This window comes from Cuculus canorus, chromosome 18 (assembly GCF_017976375.1).
Source record: "Cuculus canorus isolate bCucCan1 chromosome 18, bCucCan1.pri, whole genome shotgun sequence".
Taxonomy (NCBI): domain Eukaryota; kingdom Metazoa; phylum Chordata; class Aves; order Cuculiformes; family Cuculidae; genus Cuculus; species Cuculus canorus.
This window is the reverse complement of record NC_071418.1, coordinates 10,383,611-10,398,215: the sequence shown is the minus strand read 5'-3', so window position 1 is coordinate 10,398,215 and position 14,605 is coordinate 10,383,611. Positions and strand designations below refer to the sequence as shown.

The 14,605-nt window shown below is 49.3% G+C and overlaps 1 protein-coding gene across 1 annotated transcript in view; it reads right to left on the bottom strand.

The window, feature by feature from the left end:
- Window positions 1-6,118: 6,118 nt before the first annotated feature.
- The window catches only part of LOC128854047 (CMT1A duplicated region transcript 4 protein homolog), a 28,930-nt gene continuing 20,443 nt past the window's right edge, over window positions 6,119-14,605 (bottom strand). Inside the window, exon 4 of the mRNA XM_054083762.1 lies at window positions 6,119-6,790. Coding sequence (XP_053939737.1) covers window positions 6,402-6,790 — 389 coding nt within the window. The 3' untranslated portion in view covers window positions 6,119-6,401. The remainder of the gene's footprint in view (window positions 6,791-14,605) is intronic.

The following is a 14,605-nucleotide window of genomic DNA, read 5'->3' as shown; positions in this document are numbered from 1 at the left end:
TGCGAAAGGAAAGGGCCATAGGGTAGGTGGACCCTGCTGCAGCTCTGCCCTGGACAGCCACATGTGCCAAGCAAGGCTGGCCATGAATCTTCTTCTGACCCTGTTCACATATTATAGACTATGATCACTATCTGAACAAAAAGCAATAGCATTGGAGTGGAAGCTTTCTCCCAAGCAAGGACAGCATCCCTGGAACAGGCTCACAGCCTGTGCTCCCTTCAGCTCAACATACAACCTGCATTTTCTAGGAGATATTTCTTATTTTCAGTGCTATTCTTCCAAAGAGATAATGCAGTCTCATACCAGCACAGCTAAAGATCAAGGAGAAAGTCTAGCTCTCCTTCCCCAGGCTCACTGGGGAGAGAACTTTTATTTGTCTGTTTAAAAGATGAAAGTCTGTGGTCAGAAGGAAACCAAAATCAGTTTGTGGTTTTCAGATTTCTAAGAATAATTAAGAAGCATTAAGAAAACTGTAAAAAAAAAAAAAAAAAACGAGGAAGAAATTTCCCTTACAGGAAAAGTGGAAAAATCCTTTGTTCAACCCAAATCATAAATCCAAAATTCACACTGCAAGAATAAGGTTGGACTCATAGATGCAGATGCCACCCATAGAAGATAAGGGCTAAAGGAGGCTTTTCTTGGAGTTGGTGAGAGTGAGGCACAGGGATTTGTCCTTGTATTTGAGCCAGGGGAATCTCCTCCAGTCTTCAAGGTTTTCTCCTGTCCTCACTGTGCTAACAAGCAGCTCAGCTGAAAGTGGAGATAGGGAAGACAAGGAAAGAGAAGCAGCAAAACAATCAGCTGAAGACTGAAGGCATTTGGGCTCTCCTCTCCATGTTCCCCATTCATGCTATGATACCCAGATGAGCCTTGAACCAGACTACAAACAAACACAGCAAAATAAAAGTGTTGTGTAAAAGCCGAGTGGATGCATTTTAGTGGTGGAACTGCATTTCCAAGCTGCCCCGCAGTACCCTTGGACTGCAAACAACATCCGTGAGCCACCCAGGTGGTTTTCCTGCACCCAGAGCTTGCACTTTGGAGTTTGTCTGTCTGAGCAGGTCAGGAAATCCAAACAGGGCTTATGAAATAAATCATTCCAGGCTTTGCATCTCCAGGAGCCAATGCAGCAGAGGCACTCGCTGCTGGGGGAGGGCAGGGATGGCATTGCCAACCTCAGAGCTTGCAACAAGCCTGCAAGCACTGCATGGGGCACCTGATGAGCTGGCACATAGCTAGGCAGTGTGAGACAAGCCATAAGAATGGAGTTTATTGTTCCCATTAGACAGCTTGGAGAGCCAGCCAAAGATCTGACCAAGGTTTGATGAAAAATGGTTTATGGAGAGATCAAGATCTCTAGCAACATTTGGGAGACATCCTCAGAGCTTAGTGTCATGGTGAGCATGACAGAGCGTGCCAGGCTTTCAGCCTGTCAGCAGGGTCACCCTGTGAGGCACTGAATCCACCATCCACCTGCAGAGAGTCCCAGAGCACCTAGACATTGTCAGCCTCACTTTTTCTGATGCTGCATGGTTTTTATATCACAAAGACCTGAGAATTTTCCTCCCACAGAAGTCCATGTTAACCCTCCACCAAGCTGCTCTTCAAAGTACCACAACAGACCCATAAGTCATAGACTGTCCTCAGTTGTAAGGGACCCACAAGGATCATCAAGTCCAACTCCTGTCCCTGCATAGGACACTCCAACATCCACGCTGGGGGGCTCTGGGCAGTGGCCAAAGGCTTCTACAATATTGTCAGGCTTGGCGCTGTGACTGCTTCCCTGGGAGCTGTTCCAGTGCTTCACCACTCTCTCAGGGAAGAACCTTTTCCTAATGTCCAAGTAACCCTCCCCTGGCATCTTCCTGCAGGTGCTGTCACTAGTGGCCAGAGAGAAGAGCTCAGCACCTGCTCCTACTCCTCCCCTGCCGAGGAAGCTGCAGACTGATGATGTCTCCCCTCAGCCTCCTCTTGTCCAGGCAGAGCAGACCCAGTGACTTCAGCTCACCTCCTTACACAATTTCCCCTCTAAACCCCTCCCCAATTCCACACCCTCCTCTGGACACTCACCAGGACCTTTAGATCCTTTTCATCTTGTGGTGCCCAGAACTGCCCCCAGTTCCCAAGGTGGGACCTTCCCAGTGTGGAGCAGAGCGGGACAATTCCCTCCTCGCCCAGCTGGCGATGCCGTGCTGGATGCACCCAGGACATGAGCATCACATGATGAAGCCCTTCAGGGCACCATCTCTCTGCAGTTCATATACCGAGTGTGCTGTCAAAACCAGCCAGTGCTTGTTGCCAAGCGGCAGCAGGACAGGCTTCTTGAAAAATACACTTTTAGAAGAGTCAGCACTGGCCTCCAAAAACCCCTCAGCTGCCACAAACATCTAAGCTACCACTCCTGCTGGAACAGTGGGGAAAATAACCCTAAAAAGATTTAGCCACACATGATGCAAACCAAGACACAAAACTCCTTGCAAGCAAGGTAAGACCTTGAGAGGTGGCTCAGGCAGCATCGCTGTGAAAAAGCCTCAAAGCACTTTAAACCGTGTGTTAAAGTCTGTTATCCAAATTCCACAGATCGGGAAAGAGTGGTAAAATTAAATGCAGAGATTCAGACCTTCAGCATCCAGCAAGGAGTTACCTAACAAAATGATCTGATCACAGTCTTCGTTAGGCTTCAGAGTTAATCGCAAAATCATGCCTCAGACTCCAGTGTGGTGCATCAATGCCATGGAAATGAGCCAGCCCAGCTTCCTGCAAGGGATCCAGCACCCAACACCTCAAGATCCTTGCAGGTGCCTCATGTCTACACTGAAAAACACTTCCAGCACTGTGATGTGGAATGGGGAGACAGAGACACTCACTGCAAGGAAGTCAAAGCTGCCTAGAAAGGTCCCGAGTCTGAGAGCTGAAGGTCTGAGGAGTAATGTAGTGACTGAACACTGCATTGCAATTCGTAGCTGATTCACAAAGAGCTTGTGTTCATGCACCAAGCTATAAATATTCCTTTTCAAAAAGGCATAACTGGAAAAATGTTAAAATATCTATTTTTGCCCTCCTCTGCTTCACCCACTTGAAACATTGACATCATACCAAGCTCCTACTGAGATGGAGTCCTTCCCGAGACCTGGAGCAACATAACTGCACCCAGCATAAATGCTGGGGAAAAAAAAAAAAAAGCATCCCTACATCCTGGGAGGAGGGACAAAGCAGTTCTTGGGGACAGGGAATTCTTGCATGAAAAACACAGAATCATGGAATGGTTTGGGATGGAAGGGACCTCAAGCCCCATCCAGTTCCACCCTCTGCCATGGGCAGCGACACCTCCCACCGGACCAGGCTGCTCCAAGCCCCATCCAGCCTGGCCTTGAACACTTCCAGGGATGGGGCAGCCACCACTGCTCTGGGCAACCTGGGCCAGGGCTTCCCCACCCTCACAGCAAAACATTTCTTCCAAAGATCTCATCTCAATCCCCCCTCATCCTATCCTGCACTCCCTAATCAAGAGCCCCTTTCAGTACTGGAAGCTGCTTTAAAGTCTCCCCACAGCCTTCTCTTCTCCAGGCTTAACAACAGTCTCTCAGCCTGTCCTCATACAGAAGATGCTCCAGCCCTTGGATCATCTCCCATGGCCTCCTCTCGAATTGCTCTAAAAGCTCCCTGTGCTGAGGACTCCAGAACTGGATGCAGGGCTACAGGTGGGGTCTCACCAGAGCAGAGCAGAGGGGTAAAATCTCCTCCCTGGCCCTTCTGGTCCCACTGCTCTGGACATAGCCCAGGACATGGTTGGTTTCTGGGCTGTGAGCACATGTTGCCAGCTCACATTGAGCTTCTCATCCACCAACACCCCAAGTCCAATGGCTGCTCTCAATCCATTCCCCGCCCAGCCTGGATTTGTGCTTGGGATTGCCCAGACCCAGGTGCAGGACTTTGCATGGCAAAGTTTTCCACTGCTCTTAGACCCCAATAAGAATGACCGAGTAAGCGTGACTCCAGTCGGTCATAGCTTTGCTATAGGCTGACTTGATGTCACCGCTCTCAAAGATTTCAGTTAGCCAGGTTCAGCCTTCCCTGCCTCTTCAATCTCCCCCTCAATTTCATATAACCTCAGGGAACCCACTCTAAGCTGCAGCTTAGTAAGAATAAGGCTGTTTGCAGCAGGCTGTGACCCCCATCGCACTCACCACAGGCTTAAGGAAGAGCTACAAAAGATCAGAAAACAGCAGGCATAAGCAACTCCATCACCTTGGAATCTGCAGCATCTCCCTTCTGTCTGGGCAGCATGGTGAAGACAGGTTGAGTCCTGCTGGCAGCATTTGGCACGAGCCAGCCAGGAGCTACCAACTGTAACCCCTGGCAGCAGCTCGGTTCCTCCAGGGCTCAAACACAAGCACTTGCAGAGGAGAAAAGCAGCGAGTTCTTCCCTGCCTTGAGCTGCCATTAGCATGGGTGGTTGTGTGATGACAGATGAGTCAAATTCTGAATGCAGACGCAAAACGGTTGTGAAACACTATTTCAGAAACACCTTGGTGTTACAGCTGAGCGGTGCTTAGCTCTGTCCCCAACCATCTCTAGTTTCTACCTGCTGTGCTCACAATCGCTGAAAAGCACTCAGAGATAGAAGGTTCTCAGTAACAAATCCTTCAACAACTTCACCACTTGTGATGCTAAAATAACAGGCTAGAGGCACAGAGACACTGCACAGACTTGATCTAGAGTCTAGACCACAGTATCTCCCTCAAAGCAGCCCCACATGCTGCTGAGGGTTTGTCACCTCCACATCATGCTGTCAGATCCAGGTGCCTTTCAGCAGGGCAGGTGTATCATCCTGATACATTTCTCTAAACGCACAGCAACACCCGTGACATGCTCAGCAAACAGCTGAAGAGCACAGAAACCATCCTAAAACCCTCAGCAGCATTCAGCCAATCCATCAACTGAGTCCCAAAGCACCACTTAAAAACCTCACCAGGACACCACAATAGCCACCATTCTCCCCAGCCGTCTTCTCCTGTTCTTGGGTGCTGGCATATATATGGCCACATTCACACCTGCAAGAAATCAGTTCCTATTTGGCTTAAATAAGACAGTCACCACCTGGCTTATATCTACTTAATGACCTGAGCATCTGGCTTCAATACAGCAGGCAAGGAGCAACCACAGCATAATAAACGTCATTTAGAGCTGCAATTAATTCAGGGCGCCCAGCTATACATTATAATAATGAAGTAGGTGCAGCTACATCTGTTGACAGATGCAGGGGGTCAATTCCATGCATACATACCCCAAGAGACACTCTACATCTCCTCCCATCCACATCCAGTGTCATGTTAGCCTGGAGAAGAGGAGGCTGAGGGGAGACCTTATCGCTCTCTGCAGCTCCCTGAGAGGAGGTTGTGGTGAGGTGGGTCTTGGTCTCTGCTCCCAAGTAGCAAGGGATAGGAAGAGAGGAAATGGTCTCAAGTTGTGCCAGGGGAGGGTGAGATTGGATGTTAGGAAAAATGTCTTTCCTGACAGAGTGGTGAAGCCCTGGCAGAGGCTGTCCAGGGCAGTGGGGGAGTCTCCATCCCTGGAGGGGTTCAAAAAATGTGCAGGTGTGGCACCTGGGGACATGGTTTAGCAGGCATGGTGGGGTTGGGCTGACAGCTGTACTGGATGAGCTGAGAGGTCTTTTCCACCTCCGACCTCAATGACTCTGTATTCTATGCTGCTGCCCTCCTCTGGACTTGCTCCAACATATCCATGTCCTTCCTTCTTGTACATATACACAGAGATCACTAAATGCAACAGGAACAGACCCCCCCCCCCCCCAAAGTACAGAAGGCCATGGGAAAAGAGGTAAACATACAAGCAAGTGCTCATTGTAAACTCCTTTCCAGTCCATGTTCCTTCATGAACATATGACTTCTAGGAGTGGGGACAGTGGTTTTCAGTGCACTTTTCCTCCAGTCCTCCAACATCTCGAGTGGATGCAGAGGCACAGAGAGTCCCCAGAGGCTGTTACCCTCAGCCAAATCCCCACAACAGCTGCTGGCACTCAGCACCGATGCCAGCGGGGTCACAAGATGAAGGAGAGCAGAGAACAGCCCTTTGTGTGTGCCAGGCTGCGTGGGCGTGCAGGCATCCGCACCTCCATGCGGGGCCTCTGCACAGCACCCTTGGCAGGGCGTTTCCGAGAAGCAAAGCAGCTGTCGATGCAAGGGAGTCAACTTCAGCGGTTATGGTTTCCTTCTGACCTGAGGGCAGAAAAGTGCAAAATGTTATATCACCACTTTTGTGCTTGTCTGCTTTGATTCAAATGAGTCAAAGTTAAGTTTGATTTGCATTTGCAGTTTAATGTAGTCTGGGGAACACCTGAGAGCATCGTTTTATTTTCTTTATTTCTAGCTGTGGACAGATCATTCCTTCTTGCTGGACTGTACCAGGGAACTAGATGGTAGCACACACGAGGGAGGTTTTCTTGCAAATATAACCCTGTAGCAAACATTTGGTGGTGGCAAACTGCTCTCAGCTGTGGGTATTCCATCAGACTCCTCCTCAGTCACAGAGGTGCTGCTACTTTCGCTCAGCATGGACAGCACTTGGGTTTCCTCCTCAGAATCAGCTTCTTGAGACTCTCCATTTGGCTCTGCCTTTGCTGGGTGGTTGAATGCAGCCTTTCTCTGCTCATCCTGCTCAATGAACTTCTTCACCACAGGGGCCACATAAGTGGTGTAGGCAGGCTTTGGGTGGTGGTACTCGATGAGGTGGCTGGGCAGACCCAGGGTAGCAGAGGTCAGGGCATGCTCTGGAACCCAAGAAACAGACACCATGAGAACATAGCTGGTTACCTCCAGGCTTCTTGCTTCAGTGACACCAAGGATGCTTTTTGGAGCCAAAGACTATAGCTGGGATCAGTGGTGGCTTTGCTATGGCAGTGGAGGGCCGGGTAGTGCTATGAGATAGCAATGCCACAGCAAGTAGCTACTCTGCATCAAGATTAAAAATAAAAAATCATGCAAGAAATACAGATGATGCCCATTATTTCTAGCCCTTGTATGTTTATTTCTATACTTTATTTATTTTCTATACTTGACCACAGGGTGTGATTGCCTTGACCAAGAAAGGGCTGCAAGAAGGTCAGTATTAAAACAGCTAATGTAATTATGACTAGACAGTCAGAGTACTAAAACACAGCCTTACTTAGTACAAACAGCTAGGAGAATGGATTAGGGCGCTGGGGGAGAAGCTCCACATGAGCTGGCAATGTGTACTTGCAGACCAGAAACCACTCATATCCTGGGCTGCATCCAAAGCAGAGAGACCAGGAAGGTGAGGGAGGGGATTCTGCCCCTCTGCTCCGCTCCACTCTGGTGAGACCCCACCTGGAGCCCTGTGTCCAGTTCTGGAGACCTCAGTGCAGGAAGGACATGGAGCTGTTGGAGCGAATCCAGAGGAGGCCATGAGAGATAATCCAAAGGCTGGAGCACTTCCCATATGAGTGCCTCTTTTCTCCTCCCTACCTGTGTTGAGGGTCAGTTCTTTCTGACCAAGCTGTGATGTGCAATTGGGAAAAAACACAGAAGCAAAGCACACTGGGGTTTGTTTGGGCTCTGCCATTCATCTGAGATACGCAGGGTCCTCATCAGGAAACCATGCCAGCTTTGGCTGTTCAGAGGTGGGGACTTGCAGGAACAAAGCTACAATGGATTTATTTCTCCCAAGGTCCCACTACCAGCTCCAGGAGGGTATTAAAACCAAAAAGCTTGGAGCTCCCTCCGACTTTTGGAGAAATGAGAGCATTTAAAGAAATACACTGCTTCAGATTATCTTCTGCTCAAGCTTTAGGGACAGAAGGAGGGAGGAAAAGTGTATTTTCAGTGGCTTCTGCACGAAACCACATCCCATAAGCTCTCAAGCCCAGGAACCTGCTGCCTGGCCACCACTCCAGCAGCCTCTGTCCATGCAGTGCCTGGTGCCAGATGGGCTGTGAGTGTGCAAAGCATCAGGAATTTACTTTTGCGTAAGCTGTGCTCCCACTAGTGCAGCAGGAACGTGGCTGGCACTGAGATCTGCCTTCCCCGCGCTCCCCTTGCCTGGCCCCACCGCAGTCCCAGCCACAACCCAGCGCTCCTGCTGTTGCCCGCTGACAATAACTGGGTTTCATGGCAAGCCAAGGGCAGGCGCTGGGGCTTTGCTTGCTTCCCTTGCGTGAACCATGATCTCCAGAAACAGCCAACGTCTTCCCTGCGAGGGAGACATCAGCAGATCCAGCAGGACAGCGCTGTGAAGCACCAGCTGACAGCAGGGTAGCAGTGTACGAGGACGATCGTCTGACAGGCAGCCCAGGCTCTTCCTGAAGTTTAAAAATAGAAACAGCCTGACATGTTTTCAGGAAAAGAAAAAAAAAGAGTTTCCATACCAAAAAAGTTTCACTGCAACCGAGTTGCTGTAAAGTTAGGCCGCTCTGTACCTACATTATACATTCAGCTTTACGATCAGGGAAAGTCAAACCCAAAAAAGGCTTGTTTTAAATTATGAGCTTTCAGACAGTGGCACACTCTGTGCTTAAAGGAAATGTTTATTTTGACAAGCTGAGATAGTCCATGTCTCTTCAAACGCCTGTTCTGACTCACTATTCAGAGTTTAACTCCTGCTACAGAACTGGTTTGCAATTGAACTCATCAGGCTAATGTGCTGTAAAACTCACTCCGAGCGGGTTAAACAAAAGTCTTGTTAAAGGACAATTCAACTATTTTCCAAGTGTTTCTGATGACTCAGGGGTTCTGGCTCAGCCCATCCTCTGGAGAACCAGGACAGAGAACAGAGCACCCCCAGCCTCAGCAGAAGGAACCAGCTTGCCGAGAGCTGCTCTGAGCGGCGATCACAGACGACACATTGACATGAGGGGGAACACACACACGTGTGAGCTAAAGCACTGCAGTGCGGTGGATAAAACAGCAGGATCAGGCACCAAACAACCCTAGCGAAGCACAAAAAGAGCTGATCTGGATCCCTTTCCCCCCACTTCTATAGGCTGTGGCTCAGGTCTTTATATGATGAATAAACACAGAGAGTGAAACCTGGGCACCCAGCCATGGCACGGGGCTGAGCCGTAAGTTGAATTCAGCAGGAACAAAGCCTGTGGAAAGAACGCTGTTCACCCCAGAGATGCAGCGAAACCTTGCGGCCAGATCCAAACAGCTGGGAGATGGGTACCAGGGGGTCAGGGAGGGTGACTGCAAAGGCCACCAGGAGCACCAGCTCCTAACAAAGCAAACCCAAGCCTAACGTGGGCGAGGACCATGCCGTAGGGGAAGGGCGAGCAGTTTCTGTATATATCCCCAAAACAACATGTGCTGCACGTTTTGCAGAGCAAACACAGATGCGGCTTAGTCCTGCACCCAAACAATCACTTGTGCATCAAAAAAGCAAGGAATGAGCACAACGAGGTGGTGGAACAGGGAAGGACAAGGGTTACGGTGCTGAGATGTGGCTCCAGCCCACACATCTCGCTTGCTTGCCTGGTGTTTTCATTGGAACCTTTACCTTTGCTGCACCAAGCCAGATGTTCCCAGCTCAAGAGTTTCTGATGTGAAGAGCTAAGCTCATGGGTGCAGAGCAGGAGAACACGTGCATGCACTAGGCGTGTCTCCTCATATTTCAATGTTTGCACAATATTATTTTGATCCTGGATAAATACTGCTGCTTATGTGATCTCTGTGTAGGCCGAGGTTTCAAAGAGTCCTTGGACTCAGCTGTGTTGCTCGGTTGCTCCAGGATCATCTCGCAGGGCAATAAAATAAGATTTTTAGAATTTCCTAAACAGGGAAAAGAAAAAGCAGGGTGATGGACAGCAACTCCAGTTTGGATATTGGATGAGGTGGGAGTGTTTGGTGACAGAATAGGGTTTGGATACCTGTCAGGTAAATTTCTGTGTAGTTGTGAGTGCTCTGGTGGAGAAAACATCAGACGAGGCCACAGGATCTGCCTTCTAAGTTGCCCATGTTGAATTGCTGAGACAGAGGCTGATAAAAAACCCCAGATCTTTCTCCTCTGACCTTGTCTCTAGCCCTTTCCAAACCAGCAATGATTAGAAAAGCCACAGACACCACCTTGACCACACAGCCTGGATCTGTTAGCTTTTCCTGTTTTATGGCGCTGTGGAGACCACTGCAGAAGAGACTCCTTCCCACCAAGGGCATGACAGGAGACTGCCAGATACATGACAGCACTGGGAGCTGAGGACAGGAATGCAAAGCACTGGGGAGAAGATGCCAAGGGAAAGCCCGGAGCTGACAACATTTCAGAGCAAAACAAGATGGGATCATCAGCATTCGGTATTTACAGCTTGTCCTTGGCTACTGGCCTGGAAGCCATTTCAGAGCCCAGGGAGAAAAGGCTTCACAACATCCCCAGGAATCCTTGTAAGTGTATTGGCTCCTGTGTGCAAGACCCGTCTCCAGTGTTGTCCTGGTAAAGGCTTTCCAGAACAGAACCGGGCTGACGCCTCTCACGCTGCAGTGACAGGATTATTGCCTGCCATTGCCTCTGCAGACCCTGCCTGGGCTTTATTATCTGAAGCTTTCCACACAGAGATATCTGCTCATGAACCGCTCCAGTGGGAAGCTCTCCAACACATGCTTCTCTGTTCCTACTGCCAGCTCGGGATCTCTCCAGCATGCATCGAAGAGCACCACGGTGGCATTTGTACATTCCCTCCAGATGGAGGTTTCTAGTGACAGACCTGACCCTGACACGATGTTACCCCGATAACAGAGACCAGCTCAGCACCAGGGCTGCCTGCCCACGTACCACCTGGTGCTGCTGAGACAAGGCACGCATGATGGCCCATTGTCACAAGCCACCAGCCCAGCTGCGTGGCCAACTGCAGACTAATCACTAGGAGACTTAGCTGCTCCTGGAACGTACAGCCACCGGTGCCAGGACTGTCCCCTAGACCCATGCATTTACCTGCTGCTTCCAATTCACATCCTTCACCATCTGCTCTTGCTGCCCATCCTCAGCAGTAGGTGCACCATGAGAGGCAGCAGTTGGGTTGTGTGAGGCTTTCCACCCACATTCAATCCTGCACTTTTCTTGAGTCTCAGTGCACACTTGAATTCCCCAATTATTTTCCCTGGGATAAGCAGCCAATGCCAAATACAAAAACAGAACCTGACTGCATTAGCAAGGTCAGACAATGGCTAAAAACAACAATCAGAGCCCAAGTGTATGCAGGCACATCACCTGCTCAGGTGCAATGATAAAGCTGGCTTAGTATTGGCTTTCTTTAGGGCAGCTGAGAGCACCTGAGATAAGAGCCAGGCCCCTGTGCACACAGACACTCCCGAAAGATTCAGTTTTGCAGTGTTGAACTTCATGTGCCTTTGCTGAAAATGCCAGCCCTGGAACATAAAACCACAAAAACCCCGCAGCTGGAAGCTCTCCAGGTGGAGAGCCATGGAGGGCCTTGAAGATATAATATCTAGAAATGGGACTGTAATAACACCCTGTCTCAGCTTAACTTTTTCCTCCTGAAATAAAACTCATCCAACCCCCAAAATCCCCATTGACTTCAGTGGGAACGAATGGTTTCGAAAACCCCATCCACAAAAGCATTGATCAATGATGATTTTATTTTTGCTGTCATCGATGGAGCGGTACCTAAACCGGAGAATCCAGGAGGTTGACCCGATTCTCCTGAGCAATGGGCAGCCCTCCAGCAGCACCCTCCCAACCTGTGACCAGCTGTGCAGTGCTGGGGTGTCCATCCTGCTCACAAGGCAGACTGTGCCCAGCAGCTCCGTTTAGGGTGGGGACAAAGTGTCACATCTGTTCAAGGGGAATAAAGACTTGTCTTCCTCTATAACAGGTAAGGTTAACCTGTCTGAGCTAACGAGGCAAGTACAGCCTCAGACCAGGCTGCAGCTTCCCAACTTAACAACCAGACTTTCAGCTTTAGGTCAAGTGGAATTCATCTGAGGACAGCATTAGGCTCAAAAGGCACGTATACACAGCGTGAGCTTTACGAGGATGCTGATTTTACACCTGTCACCATTCTCTCTGGACATTTATTGTCTGCAGACCGCTGCAAACCCCTCAATGTTAAAACCCTTCCAGCTGGCTCAGGAGAGTCAGCCAGGCCACTTCAAGTCATCAATGGAAATCCTCTTAAACTCCAAGAATCTGGTAAAGTTGAAGATCCAGAGATCTGTTTCTATCCTTTTCACCAACACAAACATCTAGCTCTTGAGTGTCCATGTGCCACGGCTGCAGTTATTTTTTATATCTTTCAAGTTCCTGCAGAGGGATTCGGTATGCAGTGTCCTCCAGACCCTCTAGGTCACCTTGTGACCAAGTATGAAAGCCAAGAGTCTTCTCTGGGCTTGGGTCAGGGTGGGAGCTGCCATAGTTCCCCAAACCAGAACACAGGAGGGCAGAGAAGGATGGGACCCAACGCTTTTCCCACAGTAGTACAAGGGCTCACCACCTTCACCCACAGCACCACAGAGAAACACCACAGAGAAATCCCAACTCTCTCAGCCTGACCTCATAGGGAAGGTGCTCCAGCCCTCTGATCATCTTTGTAGTCCTCCTCTGGACCCGTTCCAACAGCTCCATATCCTTCTTACGCTGAGGATTCCAGAACTGGACACAGTACTCCAGATGAGGTTTCACAAGTGAGGAATAAACGGGCAGAATCACTTCCCTCGCCCTGCTGGCCATGCTTCTTTTGATGCAGCCCAGGATACGGTTGGTTTCTGGGCTGTGAGCGCACTTTGCTGGCTCTTGTCGACCAGCACCCCCAAGTCCTTCTCTGCAGGGCTGCTCTCAAGCACGTCATCCCCCATAGTGTACTGTAAATGGAGCTTGCCCTGAACCAGGTGCAGGACCTTACACTTGGCCTTGTTGAACCTCATGAGGTTCTCAGAGGCCCACTTCTCCAGTCTGTTGAGGTCCCTCTGGATGACATCCCATCCTTCCAATGTGGCAACTACACCACTCAGCTTGGTGTCATCTGCAAACTTGCTGAGGGTGCACATGAGATGATGTTCTTAAAGAGATACACAGAATCATAGAGCCATTTAGGTTGGAAAAGATCTCCAAGATCACCAAATCCAACCCCACCGCACTGACTAAATCATGTCTGCAAGTGCCATGGCCACAACACTTTTTGAACCCCCCAGGGATGAAGACTCCAACACTGCCCTGAGCAGCATCTCCCTGGGCTTCACCGCAAAAGAGTGTCAGCAAGAGACACCCTTTTGGTGAAGGAAGTCTTCCCAATATCCAGTCTAACCCTCCTCTGGCACAACCTGAGGCCACTTCCTCTGATCCTATCACTTGTTACTTGGGAGAAGAGCCCAGCACCCACCTCACCACAACCTCCTTTCTGGGAAATGCAGAGAGCAATGAGGTCTCTCCTCAGCCTCTTCTTCTCCAGACTAAACAAACCATGGCCTCCAGACCCTTCATCAAAAACATCATCACACAGTGAACAGAGCATTTCTTTATTAGTAAGAACACTAAAGCCCAGTTAAGTTTTGTTCAGGCTCTCAATTAAAACTTCCCCCATTTACAGATTTCACTGTTAATTAACCTACAATTAGCAGGCTCTGCTCTATGCCATTGTGTTATGTTTCATTTTGCTCATTTTCTTTACCTCTTCAGGATGGGAAGAAAAGCTTAAACAAAGCCCCATTGCTAAACCCATTGGTCAAATATCTCTGTCGTGATCTACAGCTCTGCTGATAGTGCACAAGGGAGCCGGTAGCAGGGAAACAGTAAGGTAACAGCCACTGCTTGTTTTATTTGCTCCAACTACGGGCTGATATATTCACTGTAATAAAAGGAAAAAGTATCCCAAGAGAAAGGAGGGAGAGTTGCTTTTTATGAAAGACGTTGAAGTTATAAAGCACCCAGCACTTTCCTTCACGCTACAACTCCTACAAGTTTTAATTCCGAGCGGTGCTGGCAGCGGGACAGTTTTCACACTCTTATATTTAGAGAGACCCGCCTGAAAAACAGCCAAAGCTGTTGCTTATAAATCAGGTTGTTCTGACAGCGCCAAGAGCAAGTAGTAAATGCAAATGGGAGGGAAATGATATTACATACTGTGAAGCGAACTCTGTGAAATAAGCTTTTATTTTGTATTTTTTAAAGTTCACAATAATTAGAACTATTTTTCCCCTCTGTTATTTCATTTGTTTTTAAGATGGCCCCTGCTGACAGGCTCTGGGCCCCCAGCCTCTGGTTCCCATTTGCTGGGCTTTGGCCATGTGTTTCCCATCTTCTTGGCTGGGGTGCTCTGGCCTGCAGGAGCCAACATCTCCAAAGGCTGGGGTGGAGAGGGAGAAGATGCAACGCTTGTTTCACTCTGGACATGGGAACATGGGCAGCACATCCCGTCCCAGCAGCTTACAGGCATACACGTTCCTGCAGCACAAAGCCAGCCCGCAAGACACCCACATCAGTGGAAAAGGCTGAGCTGGGGAAGGAGAACATGTTATCTTCCACTGACATGAGTCTTTTCAGTTAAAAGACTAAGTTGGAAGATCTATTTTCTACAGCCACAAAGAAGCATAGCACTGAAAAGTGCTGCTCTAAATCAGGAAGACAG